This window comes from Rhinatrema bivittatum, chromosome 1 (assembly GCF_901001135.1).
Source record: "Rhinatrema bivittatum chromosome 1, aRhiBiv1.1, whole genome shotgun sequence".
NCBI classification, from domain to species: Eukaryota; Metazoa; Chordata; class Amphibia; order Gymnophiona; family Rhinatrematidae; genus Rhinatrema; species Rhinatrema bivittatum.
Window position 1 is genome coordinate 295773823 of NC_042615.1, and position 24835 is coordinate 295798657.

At 43.4% G+C, this 24835-nt stretch overlaps 1 protein-coding gene across 1 annotated transcript in view; it reads right to left on the bottom strand.

Annotated features, from left to right (window-relative positions):
* Nucleotides 1–24835, bottom strand: part of CFI (complement factor I) — a 146260-nt gene that overhangs the window by 71077 nt on the left and 50348 nt on the right. Inside the window, exons 5-6 of the mRNA XM_029596663.1 lie at nt 20746–20856; nt 12875–12982 (exon numbers count right to left, since the gene is read on the bottom strand). Of these exons, the coding sequence (XP_029452523.1) occupies nt 12875–12982; nt 20746–20856 (219 nt within the window). The remainder of the gene's footprint in view (nt 1–12874; nt 12983–20745; nt 20857–24835) is intronic.

Here is a 24835-nt window from a genome sequence, read left to right on the forward strand (position 1 = left end):
TTTATTTTGAGGTAGTCAGAGAGCTGGGAGTGCACAATTTTTTCAGTGATTTTTGCAATGAAAGGAAGGTTGGAAATTGGATGGTAGTTTTGTAGGTTCTCTGGGTCTAGGTTGTTTTTTTTTTTATAAGTGGCTTAATAATTGCTGATTTTAGGCATTCTGGGTATTTTCCTTCAGTGAGGGATAGGTTAACTATATCTGTTATTGTTTTGGTTATTGAGGTTTCGATCAGTTTGATAGTTGGTATGGGGATGTTGTCAATGGGATGGTTTGCTGGATTCATTTTTTTGATGATTGTTTGGATTTCCAGTGAGGTAATGGTCCTGTGAATCCCATTACTAGTGTTGGGTCCTTTCAAGGATTTTTAAATAAATTGAAGAAAAAAAGCAATAAATATGCTAATAAATTTTTTTTGAATAATAAAATTGAATGAGGTAGCCAGAGGTTTTTAAAGACCTATGGGGGTCATTTATCAAAGTCTATATGGCATTTTCGCATGTGTTAAGGCGTTTTCGCATGCGTTAAGCACCTCTCTCTCTCTCCCCCCAGTGGTTGTAGGACGGCCGTGATAGCTAGGCTGGCTCTCCAGGATATTGAAACTACTAAAAATGGTCCAACCAGTGGTTGTGTGCAGGACATACAACATTTCTGGCACTTATTGCAAAGTGCGAAAAAGTTATTGCAATATGCGCTCTCTTAGTGCTTCGATAAACTGTCAAGACAACAGATTTCTGATGTAATGAATCAGAAGGTGGACCCCTGTTCCAAGGTAGAGTTGGTGCTACCCAAACAGACAGAAAACTCTTTAGGTCTCTACCGTCGGAGGGCAAGACTTGATGAGGTAAGTGTTGAATGAAGACTTCACCCTGGAAGCTCATGATCCCCCAGGAGGAGTCCGTAGGGATCCGGCCGCTGGGACAAGAAACTCCCTGAAGACTAATGAAGGTCTGGATGCAGACGCCTCCTGCAGGTCGTGGATTTCAAATGGCTGGCGCCTCCAGCTGGTCATAGATAGTCCAGGAGTAGAAGTCAAAGAATAGTCCAAAGCCGGACCAAGGGTCGAAGTCCAGAGAGAGGTCGAGAGCCAGTCTGGGAACTGACGGAGAGTGGTCCGAAGCCAGTCCAGGGGCAACACAGGAGAAGAATCCAAAGCTGATCCGAAGTCAACGCCAGAGAGTCACCACAGCTGGTCCGAAGGTCAGAAGCCAAAGAATCAATCCAACGGAGAGGAGGAGCAGAAGCAGGACAACGAACAGAGCAAATCCAGGAACACGGAGCACAGGTAACCAAGCACAGAGCCTCAATACCCAAATTGAGGGAGGAGTTTGCTGGAGGAAGCCACGACAACTTCCTGTTGTGGCTCCTTTAAATCAAACCTTCAGCCGCGCGTGCGGCTCTACAGCATGCAGGAGGAGGTGGAGACAATCCGGCACAGCAGGACCATGCGGCCAGATCTCAGCAACGGCCAAAGCCACGAAAAGAATTTCAAGAGGGGCTGCCTGCCCCCGCAGGAGCCCCCGGAAGGATCCGGCACCGCGGGTGAGCCTTGTGTCCCAGCCGCGGACCGCCACAACTGGTGGCCATGACAGTCGGCTCCGGTCACGGACCGCTGTGACCGGCGGCCATAACAGTACCCCCTCTTTTAGGCCTCCCTCTAGAAGGACTGGTTTTCCCTGATGAGCAGCGTGAAAGTTCTTAAGAAGATTCTTATCCAGGATGTTCTTAGCAGGCTACCAAGAATTCTCCTCAGGTCCGAATCCTTCCCATGCTAAGAGGTATTCCCATGTTTTGCCACGTCTCTGGACATCTAGTACTCCTCCGCTATGGGTTGGAGAACCTCTGGAACTCTCCGATGAGGCCAAGAGAGAACCAGAAGCTTCAAAAGGGACGTGTGGAAGGAGTTATGAAACTGCAATGTGGCCGGCAACCGAAGTTGGTAAGTCACAGGACCAAGCTGTCGTAGCACCGGAAACGGTCCAATATAACGTGGTGCCAGGCACATGGAAGGAACTCTCAACCGGATGTGTCTGGTACCAGACCACACCTTCTCTCCTGGATGGAACCATGGAGCAGGTCACTGATGCTTGTCGGCAAACGTCGGCAAACGTCTTGGCAGCATGGGCCGCTTTTCGGAGCATGTGTTGGGTATGAATCCAGAGCTGCCGCAACTGTACCGCCATGAGCTGAGGTCCACGATCTGATGCAATGTGTTGAGGAAGACCATGGAGACGAAAAATATGGAGAATGAATAGTTGAGCTAAGTGAGGAGCAGACGGGAGGGAGGGTAGTGGGACAAAGTGGGCCATTTTTGAAAAACGATCCACTATTACACATATCACGGTAATACCCTCTGAAGGCGGAAGATCCACAATAAAATCAGTGTAAATGTGTGTCCATGGTTTCTTGGGTATAGGTAATGGCTGTAAAAGTCCCTAAGTTTTCACAATAGGAACCTTGTGTTGCACACAAGTTGGTCAAGAGTCCACATATGCTCGAATATCCTTGCGCATCTCAGGCCACCAATAGTATTGTTGAAGAAGTGTTTGCGTCCGAGCTTTTCCCGGGTGTCCGGCAAACTGTGAATCATGCCCCCAAGCCAGTACCTTATTACGCAGTCTCTTAGGTACAACTATTTTACCAGATGGCACGGTAAATGTTGCAGAAAGGGTGATGCATGCTAGGTCTATAATGTGTTGAATAGTCTCATCAATATCCTCTGTAGAAAAGGACCTGGATAAGGCATCTGCCTTAATATTCTTAGTAGCCGGTCGATATCACAATTCAAAGTTGAAGCGCATAAAAAACAGCGCCCACCGAGCTTGCCGTGGGTTCAAGCATTGGGTTTGCTGGAGGTACACCAGATTCTTATGGTCCGTGTAGACTGTAATACGATGTTGGGCACCCTCCAGCCATTGATGCTATTCTTTAAATGCTAATTTTATAGCAAGTAGCTCTTTGTCGCCGATAGCGTAATTACATTCTGCTGATGAAAACTTCCTGGAAAAATAAGAACAAGGATGGGCAGTTCCTGTGGTGTCATTCTGGCTTAAGACAACTCCTACTCCTTCAGCTGATGCGTCCACCTCTACTACCAACGGGTGTCTGGGATCCGGATGCCGAAGGCAATGTTTTTTAAGGAATGAGTCCTTTAGCGCTCGGAATGCCTCTTCAGCTTCTACAGGCCAGGAATTAATGTTTGCCGCTTTTCGAGTAAGAGCCGTGAGACGTGCAGCTAACTTCGAGAAATTCTGAATAAAACTATGATAATTGTTGGCGAAACCCAGGAAATGCTGAAGAGCATTTTAATTTGGAGGATCCATCTGAAAACTACATTTGGAGATGATATATTCCAGAAACGTGAGAGACTCTTGTTCGAAGATACATTTTTCAATCTTAGCATAGAGATGATTCTCTCTTAGACATTGTAACACTAGAATAACGTGTTGTTGATGTGCTTGTAGATTAGAAGAGAAAATCAAAATGTCATCCAGGTAGACTATCATGCAAACATAAAGCAAGTCTCGGAATATCTCATTAATGAAGTGCTGAAATACTGCCGGAGCGTTAGTCAAACTAAAAGGCATAACAAGATACTCATAATGTCCATCTCTGGTGTTGAAAGCCGTCTTCCCCCTCCCGAATTCCGACGAGATTATATGCTCCACGCAGATCCAACTTTGAGAACACCTTGGCCCCCTGTAAATGGTCAAAACATTCAGCTATTAATGGTAATGGGTATCGGTCTTTGATAGTAATGGCGTTCAGTCTGTGGAAGTCAATACATGGGTGCGGGGTCCCATCTTTCTTCCCGACAAAGAAGCCGGCTCCAGCTGGAGATGTAGAGTGCCTAATGAATCCCTTCTGTAAATTGTCTTGGACATGTTCAGACATAGCACGAGTCTCCAAGGCAGATAAAGGATAGACTCTACCATGAGGCGGAATTGCTCCAGGGATTAGGTTGCTGCTACAGTCAAATTCTCAGTGTGGAGGTAAAGTGTCAGCAGCTTTTTTTGAAAAATCATCCGCAAACTGACTGTACTGTGAAGGCAGTCCCTCAAGGCGAGAGGTACAAATAAAGCTACAGGAAGAATTGGATCTTTTAATGCAGGTCTCAGGGCATGCTGGACCCCAGTGGAGAAGTTTTAAAGATGTCCAGTCAAACTGGGGATTGTGCTGTTGCAACCATGGAATACCAAGAACTATAGGATGAATGGCTCTTTGGTGCTATGTGGCATTCCATTGGAACTGTATGATGAGTTATTCTCCCCGGCAGGGGATCTCCGTGAATTGAAGATATAATTAACGGCTTAGGACAGGGGCGAGTAGGAATGTGCAGTCATTCTACTACATCTTGCAGGATGAAGTTTCCTCCGGCTCCAGAATCAACTAAAGCCAGCGTGGGGAACTGGTGAGTTAGTGGGGGAGCCGGGGAAGTAATGCCTAGGATTACTCCCCCAATGGAGCCTAGGCTTGGGAGTTTCCCGGACATGTTGGCCAACGAACGATGAGATGGCCTGCTCCTCCACAATATAGGCAGAGGCCTGCCTTGCAATGTCTTTGCCTCTCCTCTGGAAAGAGGGGCCCACGGCCCAATTGCAAGGGTTCCTCCATAGTCCCTTCTGTGGTAGATGCAGTTCGAGAGACAGGAGCAGAAGAGTGAGAAGAAGTAGTAACCACCATGTGCCTTCTCATGCTTGATCCTTCTCGAGCTCTTTCCTGTAGCCAGCGGCCAGTTCAAGTTACTAAGTCCACGATAGGGTCCAATGATTGTGGTACCTCCCGGGCTGCCATTTCATCCTTTATTCGGGATGACAAACCCTTCAAATATATAGACCGGAGACAATTCTCCTTCCAATGGAGTTCGGATGCAAGGGTTCTAAATTCAATAGTGTAGTCAGCCGGCGGCCGATTTCCTTGTCGAAATTGTAGAAACTTGGAGCCAGCAACCACTTGTCTCCCTGGATCGTCAAATACTGCTTGAAATAATTCCAGAAACTTAGGAAGGTCTTGTAAGACTGGGTCTGACCGTCGCCAGAAAGGAGAAGCCCAGGCCAGGGCTTTACCTTCTAAAAGAGACAGGATATAGGTGTTTTTGGAAGGTCATCCGGAAACAGGGAAGCTTGAAGGTGGAAGTGCATACTGCATTGATTGAGGAATCCTTGGCATAAACTAGGCTCGCCCACATAACGTGGAGGAATAGGTAATGGAATCATGGCCCGGGTGTTGCTCTGTATCCCTGGTAATACTGGTACAGGTGGAGGAACAGCCTGAGCCGCGGTCATAGAATCCAGACAGGCGTTGAGTCATTCCAGGGAAGACGCCATAGATCCTAGTATACGTTGCTGCTCCATGACTTTCTCGGCTAGTCCAGGAATGGCCTGGCAAGCTGAAGCCTCTGCCGGGTCCATGGCCTTGGTATTCTGTAATGAATCAGAAGGTGGACCCCTGTTCCGAGGTAGAGTTGGTGCTACCCAAACAGACAGAAAACCATTTAGGTCTCTACCGTCAGAGGGCAAGGCTTGATGAGGTAAGTGTTGAATGAAGACTTCACCTTGGAAGCTCATGATCCCCCCCAGGAGGAGCCCGTAGGGATCCGACCGCTGGGACTTAAGAAACTCCCTGAAGACTAATGAAGATCTGGATGCAGGCGCCTCCTGCAGGTCGTGGATTCCAGATGGTTGGTGCCTCCAGCTGGTCATAGATAGTCTGGAAGTAGAAGTTGAAGGATAGTCCAAAGCCGATCCATGGGTCGAAGTCCAGAGAGAGGTCGAGAGCCGGTCTGGTAACAGTCGGGAGAGTGGTCCGAAGCCAGTCCAGGGGCAACACAGGAGAAGAATCCAAAGCCGATCCGAAGTCAACGCCAGAGAGTCACCACAGCCGGTCCGAAGGTCAGAAGCCAAAGAATCAATCCAACGGAGAGGAGGAGCAGAAGTGGGACGACGAACAGAGCAAATCCAGGAACACGGAGCACAGGTAACCAAGCACAGAGCCTCAATACCAAGGCAAGGTCTGTGGAGCAGACCTTGCCTTAAATATCCGAATTGAGGGAGGAGTTTGCTGGAGGAAGCCACGACAACTTCCTGTCGTGGCTGCTTTAAATCAAACCTTCAGCCATGCGTGTGGCTCTACAGCATGCAGGAGGGGGCTGAGACAATCCAGCACAGCAGGACCAAGAGGCCAGATCTCAGCAGCGGCCAAAGCCGCGAAAAGAATTTCAAGAGGGGCTGCCTGCCCCAGCAGGAGCCCCCGGAAGGATCTGGTGCCACAGGTGAGCCTTGGGTTCCGGCCGCAGACTGTGCGGCCAACGGCCATGACAGTCGGTCCAGGTCGCGGACCACCGTGACCGATGGCCATAACATCTGAAGCCAGAATCCACAAGTTGCATCCTTATTTCAGTGCAGATGTTAAGGCACTACTGTCTGCTGAAAATGATAATGTTGATACTACAGCTATTGTCAGGTTTATTGAACGTATATGTGATCACACGGCAAGCAGATTTCCATATGATGAACTAAAGCAGTGGAAATTTTTGACTTTGCTAATTTTTTGCATGTCACTGACTTAAACTTGGGAACACAAGAATTAACAGAGTTGGCATTAAAGTATAGTAGTACACTAAACATATCAAATCAACAGGCATTTTGCAGTACTTTGTGCAAGCAGTTCACAGATTTTTGTTTCACTTTTCATGAGAAAATCTAAGCCAGTTCGATGAAATTCTTTGATGACATAATAGCATACGCCTTGCAAGATAATCAGGTGGGTAGACTGGCATTCATATTGGATATTTACAGTACATTTCAAATCTCAAGTGTTGATTGCAAGTGTGGCTTCAGCTTGATGAACAAAATGAAAAATACATTAAGAAATCACCTGCAAGTCGATCATCTTGACCAGCTTATGTAAATATTTATTTATTTATTTGTTTGTTTATTTAAAAGTTTTATATACCGCACAAAGGGGTAGAAGACTATCCGTCTAGGCAGTTTACAAATAGAATATACATAATTCATTCAGACATAAATATACAACAGTTAAAGCTTTATATGTCGACAGGGAAGTCTGTTGACACAGATGCTGTCTACAGATATTGCAAAGCTAGTAAAGCTAGAAGAGAAAAACTGTAGGAAATGGAAGACTCATCATCAAATTTAATGTGGATAAGTGCAAGGTGATGCATATAGGGAAAAATAACCCTTGCTGTAGTTACACAATGTTAGGTTCCATATTAGGAACTACCACCCAGGAAAAAGATCTAGGCATCATAGTGGATAACACATTGAAATCGTCGGTTCAGTGTGCTGCGGCAGTCAAAAAAGCAAACAGAATGTTGGGAATTATTAGAAAGGGAATGGTGAATAAAACGGAAAATGTCATAATGCCTCTGTATCGCTCCATGGTGAGACCGCACCTTGAATACTGTGTACAATTCTAGTCGCTGCATCTCAAAAAAGATATAATTGCGACGGAGAAGGTACAGAGAAGGGCTACCAAAATGATAAGGGGAATGGAACAGCTCCCCTATGAGGAAAGACTAAAGAGGTTAGGACTTTTCAGCTTGGAGAAGAGACGGCTGAGGGGGGATATGATAGAGGTGTTTAAAATCATGAGAGGTCTAGAACAGGCTAATGTGACTCAGTTATTTACTCTTTTGGATAATAGAAGGACTAGGGGGCACTCCATGAAGTTAGCATGTGGCACATTTTAAATTAATGGGAGAAAGTTCTTTTTTACTCAATGCACAATTAAACTCTGGAATTTGTTGCCAGAGGATGTGGTTTGTGCAGTTAGTATATCTGTGTTTAAAAAAGGATTGGATAAGTTCTTGGAGGAGAAGTCCAGTACCTGCTATTAATTAAGTTGACTTAGAAAATAGCCACTGCTATTACTAGCAACGGTAACATGGGATAGACTTAGTTTTTGGGTACTTGCCAGGTTCTTATGGCCTGGATTGGCCACTGTTGGAAACAGGATGCTGGGCTTCATAGACCCTTGTTCTGACCCAGTATGGCATGTTCTTATGTTCTTATGTGCCTGGAGGTATGTGATTGTGTGTGTGAAAATGAATGGGAGCTTGTCTGGTGTGTGTGTGTGTGTGTGTATGAGAGGGAACCAGTGAGGAGAGATTTTTGGGATTCTTTAAACTGAAAAACAGAAATGCAACAAAGAATTTTAACATTCGTTGCTCAAGCATTTGATGGAGCCCCAGTAATGGTTTCAAATTTGCGTGGAGAACAATCCAAGATCAAAAAGAAGCTCCTGATGCAATACTTTTCACTGTTAGGTACATATCTTAAATTTAGTGCTGAATGAAAGTGCTGGATATATTTGATAATCCAAAATTTTCTTTTCTACTCTAAATGAAATAGCCACATTTTTCACAAATCAAATAAGAGAACTCATTAGGGATGTGAATCGTTTTTTGACGATTTAAAATATCGTCCGATATATTTTAAATCGTCAAAAATCGTTAGAGCCGCGATACAATAACAATTCCCCCGATTTATCGTCAAAAAATCGTAAATCGGGGGAAGGGGGAGGGGAAAGGGGAGGGCGGGAAAACCGGCACACTAAAAAAACCCTAAAACCCACCCCGACCCTTTAAAATAAATCCCCCACCCTCCCGAACCCCCCCAAAATGCCTTAAATTACCTGGGGTCCAGAGGAAGGGTCCCGCTGTGATCTTCCACTCTCGGACCTCCGGTGCTTGTAGAAATGGTGCCGGCGCTACCTTTGGTTTTTCCGTACGGAAAAACGATTCGCGGCAGGAGATCGCTCCCGGACCCCCGCTGGACCCCCAGGGACTTTTGGCCAGCTTGGGGGGGGCCTCCTGACCCCCACAAGACTTGCCAAAAGTCCAGCGGGGGTCCGGAACGACCTCCTGCAGTCGAATCGTGTTGTCTACGGCCGGCGCCATTTTGCGCAAAATGGCGGCGCAAAATGGCGCCGGCCATAGACAACACGATTCGACTGCAGGAGGTCGTTCCGGACCCCCGCTGGACTTTTGGCAAGTCTTGTGGGGGTCAGGAGGCCCCCCCAAGCTGGCCAAAAGTCCCTGGGGGTCCAGCGGGTGTCCGGGAGCGATCTCCTGCCGCGAATCGTTTTTCCATACGGAAAAACCAAAGGTAGCACCGGCACCATTTCTACAAGCACCGGAGTTCCGAGAGTGGAAGATCACAGCGGGACCCTTTCTCTGGACCCCAGGTAATTTAAGGCATTTTGGGGGGGTTCGGGAGGGTGGGGGATTTATTTTAAAGGGTCGGGGTGGGTTTAGGGTTTTTTTAGTGTGCCGGTTTTCCTGCCCTCCCCCCCACTGGACCCCAGGTAATTTAAGGCATTTTGGGGGGGTTCGGGAGGGTGGGGGATTTATTTTAAAGGGTCGGGGTGGGTTTTAGGGATATTTTAGTGTGCTGGTTTTCGATTTTCACGATTTTCACGATATTTTAAAAACCCAAACGGCGACGATCCGATTCCCTCCCCCTCCCAGCCGAAATCGATCGTTAAGACGATCGATCACACGATTCACATCTCTAGAACTCATTTACTAAATGAGCATGTACAAGTAAGACTTCCTACAGTGGCTACTACAAGGTGGAATTTCAGCTCATGAATCATCAACATTGTGAAAGAGAATAAAAAAAAGATTACTTGAAGATATAATTATACTCAAGGAGGGCTCTAGAGATGCTGTAAGAACATGCATGTTTTCTCAGTGCTCCCACACTCATGCTTACATATCTTTTTTATTTAATATTTTGGTTATAAATTTGACTCTTAGAATTGGGACACTATTAAAAGGCTAGAGATGTGGGCATAGCAAGGGTCTCCAGCTAAGTGAGGAGGTGAGAAAGGATTGACTGACAAGAAGACTCTCCAGGAAATATAGGCCTCAGATGAGGAGGATAACAATATGGAGGCTACCATCATCTCTGATCTATTTGATGATGTAAAAAGTATCATGGACAAATTAGTAAGTAAGATCCATATCTCGCTGGATGTGCTTCTTGAAATCATAGTCGATAAAGTCTCTTCAGTGGGGTAAACTTCAGCAGGAGTTGATGCTGTTATGGAGAGGATTGAGGAATTGGAATGTCCTTGATGCAAGATCGAAATCTTGGAATGGAATAGCAAGCAGATGACCGAAAAGACTGAGGATCTGGAAAATCGTAGTCATTGAAACAATATCTGTATGATTGGCCTCTCTGAAAAAGATGAAGGCTCTAACTCTGAATTATTTCTCAAGATGGCTGCCAAAGTTCCTACATGTGTATTTGAGGCCTTCTGGCCTTAAGACTGAACAGGACCATTGAGTACTGGAACCTAATCCAGGAGCTGCTTCAAGTCCACAGGTGATTGTCAATCATGTTCATACTTTTATAACAAAGTTACAATTATGGCAGCTGTCCGGAAAGCTGGGGAGCTTTCATTTCAAAATGTGAATATCTTTTATTTTTCAAGATTTCTCTACTTATCTTTTGTGCAAGCAACAGCCCTTTAATGAGGTAAGAAAAAGAGTTTCATTTGCTAGAGGCTACGAATACCTGCAATGCATAGAAAGTGCATACTTTTCCTACTTATTTTATAAACAAATGTGCATATATTTTATTTGCAAAAAATAAATAAAACTTTATTTATATATGTAAGTAGGTATATTTTAAAATATGCATGTGTACTTGAAATCACTAGTTTGATAATACATCCTCTGCAATACACCCAGACTCTCATCCAACCCATAGCAGAAAACAGATAACTCTGATATCTAAAATTACACAATTAAGTTGCCTAATGTAGTTATGTAAATCTTATAGAATAGCAATTTATGCACATAACTTAATCCCTCCTTGGAATGCCTTTAAACTGCTCTTTTTTTGCGTGTATAAAGGTGCATGCGAACTTGAATATACACATATACTATTGATATTTATAAATTAGCATGTTCATGAGTACAAACTATGTATGAATATAGATGCTAATTTTATGCATGTAAGTCCTTTGAAAATTCACCCCGTTGTATATGTTGTATTGTACATTGCCTTGTAGTCCAATGGGAAAGAATTAGTTTATAATTTTAAAAATAAAATTTATAAGCCACTGCTGGTGCCTCTTGTTGCTGTGAGGTGCTGAGAGCAGAGCTCAGGTGCTGATTTGGACCTGTCACTCAGTCAGTGGTGACTTTTCCCTGGCACTCCTGATCAGGTCCGATGGCAAAATGTTTGGGAAACACCTGCTTACATGTTAGTTGTTTGGGGAAGATTTATGTGCGCAGAATAGGCTACCCCTTATCTTGAATCTTTTTTCAGTGCTACCTGTTTGCTTAATTAGATCCCTTTTATGGTACTGCTGAATAGAAACTGACATTCTCTGAAATTACAGAAATGCTAGAATGAGTGGTAAGATGCTGCAGTGAGTGAAACAAAGTAGTGGCCGAGGCTTGTCAGATTTCCATACTTATTATCTGTCCTCTGTTCAGCATATTAACAGAGAGGTCAGTTTCAAAATATTTGCTTGGCTAACTTACCCCTAGATTCATCATTCTGCTGTATTTATTTTTATAGCACAATGATGAGGCGCGGGAAAAAAAAAAGGGGCGGGGGGAGGCAACAGTGGGCAGCCGGCTGCATCGTGATGGTGCGGTTTCGCCCACCATGGTACGGCCACGCCACACACTGTTATCCCTCATAGCACCATGGGAAAAGGTAATAATGTGAAAACCATCATCGCCCACAGCACTGCCGGGAGATAACTGCGTCCAAACTTCGCCCACACTCCTCCCCTTCCCTTAATTTTAATAATACTGCCTCGATACCAGCACATCGCAGAATAAAGAATGACCCTGTTAGCCGATTAAATCTGCCTGGTTTAAAATCTGCCTGCCCTTCTGTACTGACTAAATCTGTCTGCATAAAATTGCTGTGCACACAGATTTAGCTAGTCAAAAAAGGAGGCCAGGTTAGAGGCATACTGAGGCAGACTCCAGTAATTCTGTAATTTCAGAGAATGTCAGTTTCTATTCAGCAGTACCATAAAAGGGATCTAATTAAGCAAACAGGTAGCACTGAAAAAAGATTCAAGATAAGGGGTAGCCTATTCTGCGCTATGACATTCAAAAAGAAGCTAAAGACTTGGCTTTTCACCCAAGCATTCCCGGAGACCTAAGACCCGAGGAGGAATACAATGACATCTTAGTCCTTGATCCCCTATCTCCCTTGTACATACGTTCTGAGTAGTACTATATCTCAGTTATATTTCGCCTTTTATGTATCTTTAAGTTATTTATTGTTATTATGTTTCAATGTATTCCGCCCCCGAGGCGACAGTTTTAGTTCCCTGTAAACCGGTGAGATATGTATATTATACAGGAACATCGGTATATAAAAATAAAAAATAAATAAATAAATATTCAAGTGGTTAGCTCGATATTCAGCACTATCTGGCTAAATTAGTCCAACCAACTACCCTCCAGCCAAAAAAAAAACCACCTGTCTGCCACTCCACTCCCCTCTCTCCCAGCTATTAAAACAAAGCCAGGCCTGTTTGATCTACTTGATTTAAAAAAAAAAATAAAAATCTGATCTTCCAACTGACAGCGAAAGTAAAATAAATTGTCTGCTGTGCCACTCCCCCTCCCTCTGTATTAAAAAAAACCTGGCCCGCTCTGATCTCCTTGAAAAAAATAGCATTCCTCGGCATCCTTTCCTTCCAATCAAAACATGTTCAAGCCTCATGTCTGTCTCCCTTCCTTCCGACCTTATTTGTGTGTGTAGTGTCAACGATAGGTATATCTAATATTTCTTCTTGAATTGTAACTGAAACTGCCAGCTTTTTGTTAGAGCAAGGACAGCACGGTCACAAACATTTCAAAGACAAAACTTACCACCACACCCCGCTTCATCGTCTCCATTAATGCAGTCGATCTCTTGATTGCAGCGGTACTGATTTGGAATGCATATGTCGGAGGAGCAATGGAAGCTATTGCTGCATTCTGCAAGAAGAACAGGGTTTCATCACCTGTACTGCAAAGAAAAGGACCGGCTCATCGAGTAGGAGAGCTGCAATAATATGCTTGCAATATGCTAAACCCAGTTCCACCAAAAATTCTAGGCATTCAATCTAATTTAATTTGTACATATACTGTACCCTGCCCTCTACCCAAAATCTACCAAGTCAATTTTAAAAGGTGCGTGCGTGCACCCATAAATGTGCGTATTGGGCATGCGAGCAAAAATAAGCTCAATTTTATATTGTGTGTGCAAGTACATGTGTACTATCTAAAATATCCCTAACATGTATATGTGTTGGAGCCTTTATATGCATACTCACTCAAGTTGCTGGCTGGGGGTGGGGGGAGCGAGAGAGGAAGAGAGAGAGAGAGACTCTTTTAAAGGGCCAATCTGATGCGCTCTATATATCCCACTGTAAGAGGGGCATTTTCAACTCAGGGTGGGTTTGGGCGGGGGAGGGCACAGTGTTACAAGGGTCTACAAACTCTTACGCCGTAGGCAGACACCAGTGGAACCCCCTCCAAAAACAAACCCCACCCTGAGTTGAAAGTGCCCCTCTTTCAGTAGGATATATAGAGCATGTCAGATTGGTCATTTAAAAGAGTCTCTCCTTCTCTCCCTCCCCCCCCCCCCCCCCAGACCTGGCATACATTGCCATAGTCAAGCCTTGCAAAATTCAGGTGTTATGTGCCTATGTCTTGGCCCAACCCTTTTCCACAAGCAACCCTTTGAAAACCTACCTGCAACAGTAAACATCCCTAAGTTCTAGACACCAGACTTTTATTTATTTGTACTGTGTTTTATATGCTTAACATTAGCTGGTAATTTCTGAAATGCTCCAAGTTATGTTTAAATTTATACTGGATTGATGTTTTTGCTATGTTTGTTTATTGCTGTTTGTTTTGTTGTTATCTGCTTTGTATAGGTTGGTTCCCAAAAAAAGTGGTCTACAAATTTTATAAATTAAATAAAAATTCATTTTTTCTATAACATACATTTGCCAGAAAATTATGAAATTCCATACCAAAAGCTTAATAATGTGATACATCAGGGAAGAGAGAGCGAGAGCAAGCACACCTCTGTATAGAAATTGAAATGTGACTCTCTATTTATACCACTGTAAGAGGGGGGTACTTTTAACTCGGTATGGGGGTAGGATAGGTCGGGGGGGGGGGGTGTTTACATACACAGTGGGAAGTATGAACAGTAAATTTGATATCACAGAAGATTTTCTGTCATTTGAATTGATGAACGGTACAAAAGGAGTTGATTTGTACAATGCACTCTCTACCTAGCCCACTTCCATACCAATGCATTGGAGGCAGGCTACGTTTCCATGAGCCACCCTGTATATAGAATTCAATTTAAGCTGGTTCATTTACAAAATCATTCAAAGTGATTCAGATTGCTGGGCAAACACTGTTTTTAGAGTCTTCTCGTGCATTGAGCTCTTAAAGTAAATGTTTACTGGAAGTCCTTTTTTTTTTTTTTATATCTTTATTAACTTTTTCAAAAATTATACAAAGCATCCACTCTGCTAAAAGAAATATGTTCTGACAGAAAATAACAGGCAAAATACATTTCTTATGAAATATAATATCAAAGACATTTTTTCTCTTTTTCCTCTGTCTATCCATTAGACCACAAGATGGGGGGTGGGGTATCTGCATATTAAAGGAGATTTAAGGAAACTTAATATAGAAAGAAAAAACAAGCAACTCATTTTACCAGTTACATCATTATTTAAGGATTAACGCCACTGATTCTTAATTGCTTCAGGACTTTTTTGCCTCAACAAAGCTTTTCAGTTGCTCAGGTTGAAAAAAATATATATGTATCTTTGTTATATTTTACAACGCATTTACAAGGGAAGTGTAAGAAAAAGGATGCCCCCACTTCCAGAGTCTCTCGTTTTAAAGCCAGAAAGTTCTTTCTTTTCAGCTGAGTCGATTTTGTTAAGTCTGGAAAAATTCTCATGCGGGAACCCATGAATTCAGAGTTAGCTTTCTTAAAATACGCCCACATGACGTCTCCTAGATCCTTCTCATTAAAAAATGAGATTAGCAAGGTTGGCTTTTCTGCAAATTCATAGGAGGACGATTCCAGAAAACCTATTAAATTATCTAAATCATCTGGGGTTATTTGTCGTTGTTGATAATTCTGACCTGGCAGAAAGTAAACTTTATCCAGGGGCTGGGATTTTTCAGAGGAAATTTCTAATACTTCATTGAAGTACCTTTTAACTGTTAAACGTGAAATTTCCCCTATAACCCTGGGAAAGTTCAATATTCTTAAATTCAAATGCCTCATAGCATTCTCAATGTTCTCAATTTTTTGATTAATGGCCCCACAATCTTGTATTAATGTCGACTGAACTTTTCTCACTTGTTGAATATCACTTTCAACATTGTGAAATTTTTCTGCCACTTCCTGTTTATATGACTCAGAGTTCTTATTTAATAGTTCCATTTGTGTAGAAAGATAATTAATTTTACTTGAGCAATCCTCCAAAGACTTTGCCATTGCTGATGTTAATGTCCAGAGAGAATCTAGTGTTACTACCTCCGGTTTCTTAGATAGTAAAAATTCACCGGTACTAACAAGGGTCCAGATCTCTCACCTCCTCCATCTATGACCCGTCCTTCCCAGCTGTTCAACTCTCCTCCTCTGGTGCTTAACTCTCTGCTTTCCATGAAGGACTGTAGGAGCTCCTCCACCGATGTCGCCCCTTCTGCCCAAGTCTCACAGTTCACTACCTCCAGGTTACCGCTTGGGCGGGGTGTCGAGGCTGCCCTCACAGCCGGAGGTAGACGCTCATCCAGTGGGCTGAGGGATGTTCCTTCCGAGGTCGGGTCACAGTCTCCTTCCTGTGACCCAGCTGCCGGACCTCCCAGACCCAAAAAAGCCGGCTTTGGCACACACTAGACAATTGTTTTCTGCCCTGGAGGGAGCATTGAAATCGAGGGGTAACTTCTTATCTTCCCTTTTTGTTTCGGAGCCATTCTTACTTAGGAAACTAACTTAGCAGGAAAAAAACGCCGGAGCGAGGGTGCAGTGTGTCTTAGTGAGTCGCCATCTTGACTCCACCCCACTGGAAGTCCTTTTTATTAAGATCTCATGTTTGGATATTGCGAGCGACCGTGCATTTTCAATTGCAGGATCATGCCTTTGGAACTCCTTACCTGATGAAATTCCAACCATAGCATCCCATGATGTGTTTAAGAAGGCACTGAAAACATACTTGTTTAGTCAAGCCTACGAGTTGGCCATATTTTCACAGATTTAGATGATAGCTTAGTTGGCATGATTTGTAAGTGCTCTTCATATTTGTATGATTCTGTATAGCAGCTCCATACTGTGTATCTGATGTTGCTTTTTATGTTCTACATGATTTTTGTTCTTTTGAAACCTCTTTTATGGATAGTGTTATGTACTGCAGTATTTTACCAAGTGAGATGGGTTTCAGGCTGCATGTCTTTTGTAATTGGTTTGTCTGCATAATTTTATGTTGTTTGTTTTATGGATGCTTTTATTTTGTACTCCACCTTGCAGCTTTCCTTTGTGATGAATGTGGACAATAAATTAAATTATTTTGGCTATGTTAAAACAAAGTACATAGCAGGTAGGCAGCAGGACTGCAGTGGCCTGAAGGAAGGCATGAGTAAACCGTAGAGTCTCTCACCTCCTTGCTTTCCTCTGCAGTGAAACAGTCAGCCCAAAGAAGCCGCGGTGCTCTCTCTGTTCCTCTCCCCTCTCTCCCCCCCCCCCCTCCATGTGATGGCTGTGGCTGCAGGGACAAGAAGGGGAGGGGTTGCAGCTCAGTTCCCCTCTGGGCTGGCTACTGGCAGAGATAGGAGAAGGAGAGAACCACCAAGCCAGCTGTGAGTGATATGTTGGGAAATGAGAAGGGGGTGAATGATGAAAGGGGGGCGGGGTGCAATAGAAGGCAGATGATGATAGATTTACATGTGTAAGTTCGCTTTAAAAATTGGTGTAAGTTCTGCAGGTAAGTTGACTCTGCAGCAATGAGGGCAGTTACAATAAGGGTAACCCATGTACTCTGCATCTATATGGTGAAACAGCTTGTTACTTTTACTGTCATATGGGGGTAGGGTAGGGGAACAATAATCAAACTGCACTTTTACGCAGGGAAATACAATTGCTTTCTTTTTCTTTCCTGCTCTCTCTCTCTCCCCAACACATCTACCCCATTTCCCCAAGTTTTCTTCTCTCTCCATCATCACCCACTTTTCACCCCCTTCCCAAGTGGCTAAAATTGCTTGTCTTGCACCTCCTCTGGAGCTTGAGGGACCTGCAGAAGCAGCGGAGCAGCAGATGGTGATTCTTGATTTGGGCAGTCCCTCCTTCACTTGCATGGTGGGAGCACAGGAAAGAACAAGGCCAAGATACCTGCAATAGCAGAAGTAGCACCAGCAGGGAAATGGCATGGCTAAGACATCTGTAGTATAAAATATTAGACCCATGGGAAATGGTGCAGTGAAGACAAAAAATGTGCCAGCAGTGGAGGAAACAACCAGGCTAAATCAGCCATGACAGCAAAGCCAGCAACCAGCAAGGGAGCTTGCATTTCTGTACATTACAATCCTCCTTCTTTACAATGGCCAGCTCAGAGGTGGAAGTTGTAAGTCTTAACTTCCACTGTACGCAGACTCCTGGGAGGATCCCTATGTGCAGAATCTGTGAGCTTCGTATTGTATATATATATTAAAGAGAGCATTAAGTCAAACAGGATAAAAGTTCTGCAGGAAACAAAATGCAATGTTGAATCTTTATGGATAGAAATTCCAGGTGAAAAAGGGAATAAAATAGTAGTGGGGGTGTATTACCAGAATGAACTAACAGACAATGAAATGCTAAAAGAAATTAGGGAAGCTAACAAAATCCGCAGCAGAGTAATAATAGGTGATTTCAATTACCCCAGTATTGACTGTTAACATTACATCAGAACATTCTAGAGAAGTAAAGTTCCTAGATGAAATAAATGACTGCTTTACGGAGCAGCTGGTACAAGAACCAACAAAAGGGGAAACTATTTTAGATTTAGTCCTTATTAGAACACAGGATTTGGTGAGAAAGGTAACAGTGTTGAGCCATTTGGCAATAGTGATCACAACATTATCACATTTGAATTATTAGGAAGGGAATGCTGAATAATTATTTGAATTATTAGGAAGAGAATGGTGAATAAAACGGAGGATGTTATAATGCCTCTGTATCTCTCCAAGGTGAGACCACTCCTTGAATACTGTGTACAATTCTGGTCGCCGCATCTCAAAAAAAATATAGTTGCGATGGAGAAGGTACAGAGAAGGGCGACCAAAATGATAAAGGGGATGAAACTGCTCCCCTATGAGGAAAAACTAAAGAGGTTAGGGCTGTTCAGCTTGGAGAAGAGACGCCTGAGGAGGGATATGATAGAGGTGTTTAAAATCATGAGAGGCCTAGAAAGGGTAAATGTGAATCAGTTATTTATGCTTTCGGATAATAGAAGGACTAGGGGGCATTCCATGAAGTTAGCATGTAGCACATTTAAAACTAATCAGAGAAAAAAAATTTTCACTCAATGCACAATTAAACTCTGGAATTTGTTGCCAGGGGATGTGGTTAAGTACAGTTAGTGTAGCTGGGTTTAAAAAAGGTTTAGATAAGTTCTTGGAGAAGTTCATTACCTGCTATTAATTGAGTTGACTTAGAAAATAGCCACTGCTATTACTAGCATCAGTAGCATGGGATAGACTTAGTTTTGGGGTACTTGCCAGGTAGTTATAGCCTGGATTGGCCACTGTTGGAAACAGGATGCTGGGCTTGATAGACCCTTGGTCTGACCCAGTATGGCAATTTCTTATGGTCTTATGACTTAATAACTGGAGGGAGCACACTAACATTTAACAACTTTTAAAAAAGTGACTATGATAAAATGAGGAAAATGGTTAGGAAAAAACTGAAAAGAGCAACTGCAAAGGTTAAGAGTTTAGCCTGGGCATGGACGTTGTTTAAAAATACCATCTTGGAAACCCAGATCAGGTGTATTCCACGCATTAGAAAAGGTGGAAGGAAAAATAAACGACTTTTGGCATGATTGAAAGATGAGGTGAGAGAGGCATTAATATCTAAAAGAACATCTTTCAAGAAATGGAAAAGGGATCTGAAAGAAGAAAACAGGAAACCGCATATGCACTGGCAAGTCAGATGCAAAGCATTGACATGGAAAGTAAAGAGAGAATTTGAAAAGAAGCTTGTCATGGAAGCAAAAACTCAAAATAAAACACTTTTTCAGGTACCTTTTGAGGTAAAAAGCCTGGAAGGGAGTCAGTTGGACCATTAGATAATCAAGGGGTAAAAGGGGCACTTAAGGATGACAAAGCCATATCAGAGAGACTAAATGAATTCTTTGCTTTGGTATTCACTAAGGAAGATGTAAGAGATATACACATGCCAGAAATGATATTCAAAGGTGATGATTTAGAGGAACTGAAACAAATCTTAGTGAACCTGGAATATGTACTAGAGCAAATTGTCAAACTAAAGAGTAGCGAATCACCTGGACCAGATGGTATAGATCCCAGAATGCTGAAAGATTTGAGAAAGGAAATTGTGGATCTACTATTGGAAATTTGTAAACTATCAGTTATATCATCTATAGTACCTGAAGACTGGAAGGTTGCCAAAATAATGCCAATTTTTAAAAAGGAATCAAGGGATGATCCAGGAAACTACAGACCAGTGAGTCAGGTCTGTGCAGGCAAAATGGTAGAAACTATCATAAAGAACAAAGTTGCTGAACACTTAGGCATAGTTTAATGGGACAAAGCCAATATGAGAGTTTCATCTTTCAGTCTAATTCTGGGGCAAAACCTAGGATTTTATCTAAAATTCCCAGACTTCGTATTCATTTTTCATAAATATGCTTTGATTACAAATTTTTTATAAGAAAATTAACTAAATAAAATACAATTTTAGGCTACTTTATGTTGAACCACTACTTTCATTTGGGCAGGTCAGTGATCAGCTAAATATTGCACCCTGTTATTGAGTGTCTTCTAAATTTTATAAGATTAATACAACAAAATGACTAGTTCATGGGAATGCACCAAAGACAGATGATTTTATCTAGGTCATTTGTATTTTTATCCCAAGCTGCTTTTAATTAGGCTGTTAATTAGAAGGCACTTACATTTTGGGGAATTATTTATTCTATTTTTTTTGCTTATTTATAAGACTTTTCTGCCAACTGAATTTAAATAGGTCTCTAATTTGTTTGTAGGGATGGGTGATTTGCTTTGCATCCCAGTTTTAGAAGAGTTTTATCTTCATAGTATGAGTCTTCATTTGAATTATTTTTTTGACGTCGCAGCTTCTTCCTATTCTTTTGGGCTTTCAGGTCAGTAGATTTTCTATCTTCTTTATAACCTTGCAACTGGCCCAGCCATTTGTGGCGACAATCATTGGCCAAGGACCACAGACACCAGGTTCCAGAGGGGAAAAGCTATGTATGCACCTTCAGTCAAGCCAACAGAAGTTACTGTTGAGTAATAACTGAAAATCCATCTTCCTACCCCAGTTGGCTGTGAATACCTATTCTATAGCATCCCCAGCAAGCCCAGGGAGCATAAACTGGACTTAGGGATCAAACCCAGGTCTTCCACATGCAAACTTGTAGCACCAGCACTGAGCTACCAGGCCAGACCCATAGTTGAGTAATTTTACAAAAATATAACCTTACCTGTACAACACAGTTCATCACTTTGGTCACCACAGTCATTAATGCCATCACAAGCACTCTCCTCTGCAATGCATTTCCCATTTACACACTTGAATTCATTGTTCGCACAATCTGTCAAACAGGACATAGAAGGTTTTTACAGTGGATTACTTCATTGGGCAACAGAACAAGATGAAATTGAGAAAACAACAATAGAGTTTAAGTCACTGCAAATCAACATCACTAATATGGATGCATTGTTTCCCTAATTTCAAAAAGATAAAATGAAAAGACTAGTTGCTCTGTGACTGAGATGCAGGTCAGATGAACATAGTAAATGATGGCTGATAAAAACCAAATGTCCTATCCAGTTGTCCTCCTTTCCTGTTTTCTTTGGATAGATGAGCACATAAATTCTCATAATTAAACCAATACCAGGCCCCCCGCATATGTCTTTTACTCAGTACCATTAACCCTATTTCCACCACTGATATCTCTATATCCGACTCAAGCATAACTTGTTGGTTTCAGACTTGTAACTCTGGTCGCTTTGTGCAGGTTACCCCAGCCTTCCTGGAAACTAATGCAGCCATGCCGCTGATGGTAAGAGTTGTAACCATGGCTCTTTCCCCAACCTTCTTGGAAGTTTAATACAGCCATATCACCGATATTATGAACCTACAGCAGGCAGCTTACCAAACTACTGTATTTATTATTAAGGCCAGCTGACCAGCCCACAAAAATCACTTTAGGGAAATCTCATACAAACCACATAGGACGGTATGATAGAACAACCAAGTGAAAGGGAAAAGTTATGCTCTGCAAAATAAAGTAAAAGATACACTTTTAAGGTACATTTTAAAAACCTGGCGTGCGCCACAACATCAATCTGAAGAGAATGCTGTCAGTTGTATCCTCTCCTTTTCAACCAAAAGTAATGTTATTTCCAACATTATACGGAAACATTGGTTGGCATTGTCACTGAACCCTGTCTTGAATAGCTCTCTTCGTTTTACGTATCGTAGAGGTAAAAATTTAAGAGATATGTTAGTCCATACGGGATATTGTTCAAACAATACACAAACTCATGCTGTAAGTGGTCACAGTCCCTGTGGCCACTGTTCAGTGTGTTCTTTAACAATGGTCATTTCGCGCTTCACACACCCGACCACAAAGAGAACATATACCTTGCATGACTCCTCGGACTGTACTTCCTCGGGGGTGGTTTATGTTATCAATTGCCCCTGTTTAAAATTGTATGTAGGCAAGACATCCTGGATGATTAAAACCCATATCATCGAACATCGTTCAAATATCAATAACCATCGAGAGAATGCCCCTCAGGTGGAACACTGGACTCAGTATTCCCACACAGTATCCGATTTAAAGTTCTTTGTCATCGATGTGGTCCATCCTCCCGTACGCGGGGGGGGGGGGGAATTATTCTGAGATTTTAATAAAGAGGGAGCAAAAATGGATTTATCTTTTGGATACTGTGGTACCCTAATGGATTGAACTGTGAACTCGAATGGAGTTTCTTCACCTGAGTATCGCTTGCTGTGTTCTGACTGGCTAGTCATTCTTGTGTTCTGATTGGTTAGTTTTTCACGCCAAAACCTTCTGAGCGTTTAAATCACTGGTGTACTGAAAGTTAGGTGCACTCCCTGTAACCTGTTACTTTGTACAGAGAAAGATATGTTTTGCGACACCCCGTTATGTTTTAACATGTCTTTATGATACTGTCGGCTGTACCCGTTGTTTTGTTGGCTTGGTCCTTCTGAATAGTGATGACTGCATTTGGTTTTACAGAATGATTCTCTAACTGTGCTGTCCCTCCCGACGCAGCCAGCTTGGCGAAACACGGGGTCGGTGTCGGGGGACCCTTGAATTGAATTGGAATATTATATATCTAACAGTGGAGTTGCCATAATAGTAATATAAATTTATTGATGAAAGAATTTTGGACCGACAGAAAATTATTCTGCATTTCTCGTGGATTACTTGATAGCTAAAGAACAGTCCTAGCTTGTGTATTGGTGTTTTGGATCTCAGCTCTGTATATGTCATGAGCTGCTGAAATAGTTGATATTTGTCCTGTACATTCTTTGTTGCATTACTGAAAAGACATTCAGGCTGATTTTGTCACGGAGAAAAATTCTTGGCTCTGACCCATGCATATTTTCTCCTGTGTATAATTTTTGCATGCTCCCTCCCTAAGGTTTCACAGATTTCTAAATACTCCTGAGGGAATTCCTTGCAAAAACGTTTAAAACTTAGTACATAAAAATAAAAAATTTGGCATACTTTATATTGGTCAAAAAGTAACAGAATATAAATCACAGCCTGAATAATTAATATAAAATATAATATTAAAAACTTATTATTCATAAATGGATAATTTTAAATATATTTGTGTAGAATTCCACTAGGAATACACTATAAAAGTGGATCATAAGGCTATCCCTTCCACTCTCCCTCTTTACTCCCCTGGCCTGACACATTTGGGCAGATTTTCAAAGGGGTATGCGCGTAAGATACACGCGTACCCCCCGAAAACCTGCCCCAAGCTCCCCCTGTGCACGCCAAGCCTATGTTGCATAGGCTGCCGGTGCGCGCAAAGCCCCGGGACGCGCGTCGGGGGCGGCGCTTCATCGGTGGCGGGGCCATGGGCGTGGTTCCGATCTGGGGGCGTGGCTGTGGCCTCCGGACCAGGCCCTGGACCGGAACATGGCGCGCCGGCAGCCGGCCCGGCGCGCGCAAGTTACACCTGCCTTGGGCAGGCGTAACTTTTGGAATAAAAGTAGGGGGGGAATTAGTTAGGGCCGGGTGGGGGGGGGTGGGTTAGGTAGGGGAAGGGAGGGGAAGGGAGGGGAAGGAGGGGGGAGGCGGAGGGAACGGAGGCAGGCTGCGTGGCTCAGCGCGTGCAGGCTGCCGATTTTGCGCAGCCTTGCGCGCGCTGACCCCGGATTTTAAAAGATACGCTGGTCGCGCAAACAAAAGTACACACGGGCGTAGTTTTTTAAAATCTGCCCCATTGTATTCTGCCCCCTCAGGCCTCAACACCCCATTCTCCAGAATCTCTCCCTCCCCTCTAGTCCCAGGCTCAACCCCTTCTACTCTAATTCCACTCCTCATCAATCTCAGGGTTACCCTCTTGAATTCTGTCTCCCAGCCTGACCCTCTTCACTTTGTCTCTCTTCCATAGCTTGACCCCCCTCCGTACTCTCCCCTCACCATCGCTCCCCTGAACCCAACTCCCTCTGCCCTCTCTCTCCTCCCTTAAAGGTAAATTTTAAAACTCGTGCACGGGTGCACACATGAAAGCACCGATTTTATATTGCCACGCACGTAATGGGGGTACATTTTCTAAGATGTATGCGGCAACACGATAGGGCCTTTCCCCAGTTCCCTCCCAGTCCACTCCAATAAAGAAGTGGACTCAGAGGCAACTTTCTAAACCTCCTAGCTAACTTGCCTCCCTTTTCCTCTATCCTCCCCAACCCCTAAAACCCCTCTAACTAACTTTTTTTTTGTTTCAATACTTACCTGTCTCTGGAGCAGTAGTAGGTTGCGCGGGCCAGCCGGCTGCCAGCGCGCGCTGTCCCGGCCCACCTACGCCCCTCCCAATCCCCTTCAAGACACCGGCCCCCTCCCCCACCTTGCCCCTTTTTTTCCGAGCTGGTCTTCAGCGCATACTGGGAGATACGCACGTGGCTACAGCCATGCGCATATATCAGGGTTTTAATGCGCACCAGCCTTTTAAAATTAGGCCATTAGGTTCCCTGCACCTCCTTGACGCTCTTACTAATGTCCCATCCCCCAATCATTCTCGTGATCTTAATTGCCCCCTTTTCCCTATGCCTAACTCTCTCCTCCTTCCAGGTTTTCCACCCCTACCCTGCTTTCTCTTCCCCCACCCTCATTGGAAAATCTGTTGCCTCCTTCAGAGCCACTATCACTATTTCCTCCCTCTGGACCGTGCAGGACAAAATAGTGACGTGGCCTGTCCTTTGCGTTATATGTGGCCGAAGTCGATGCCATCTACCTTTCTGCCCTGACACACAGGCTTCCACTCACGCTGCTGATGCCGCCTGCCTCCTTTCAGCCTGGC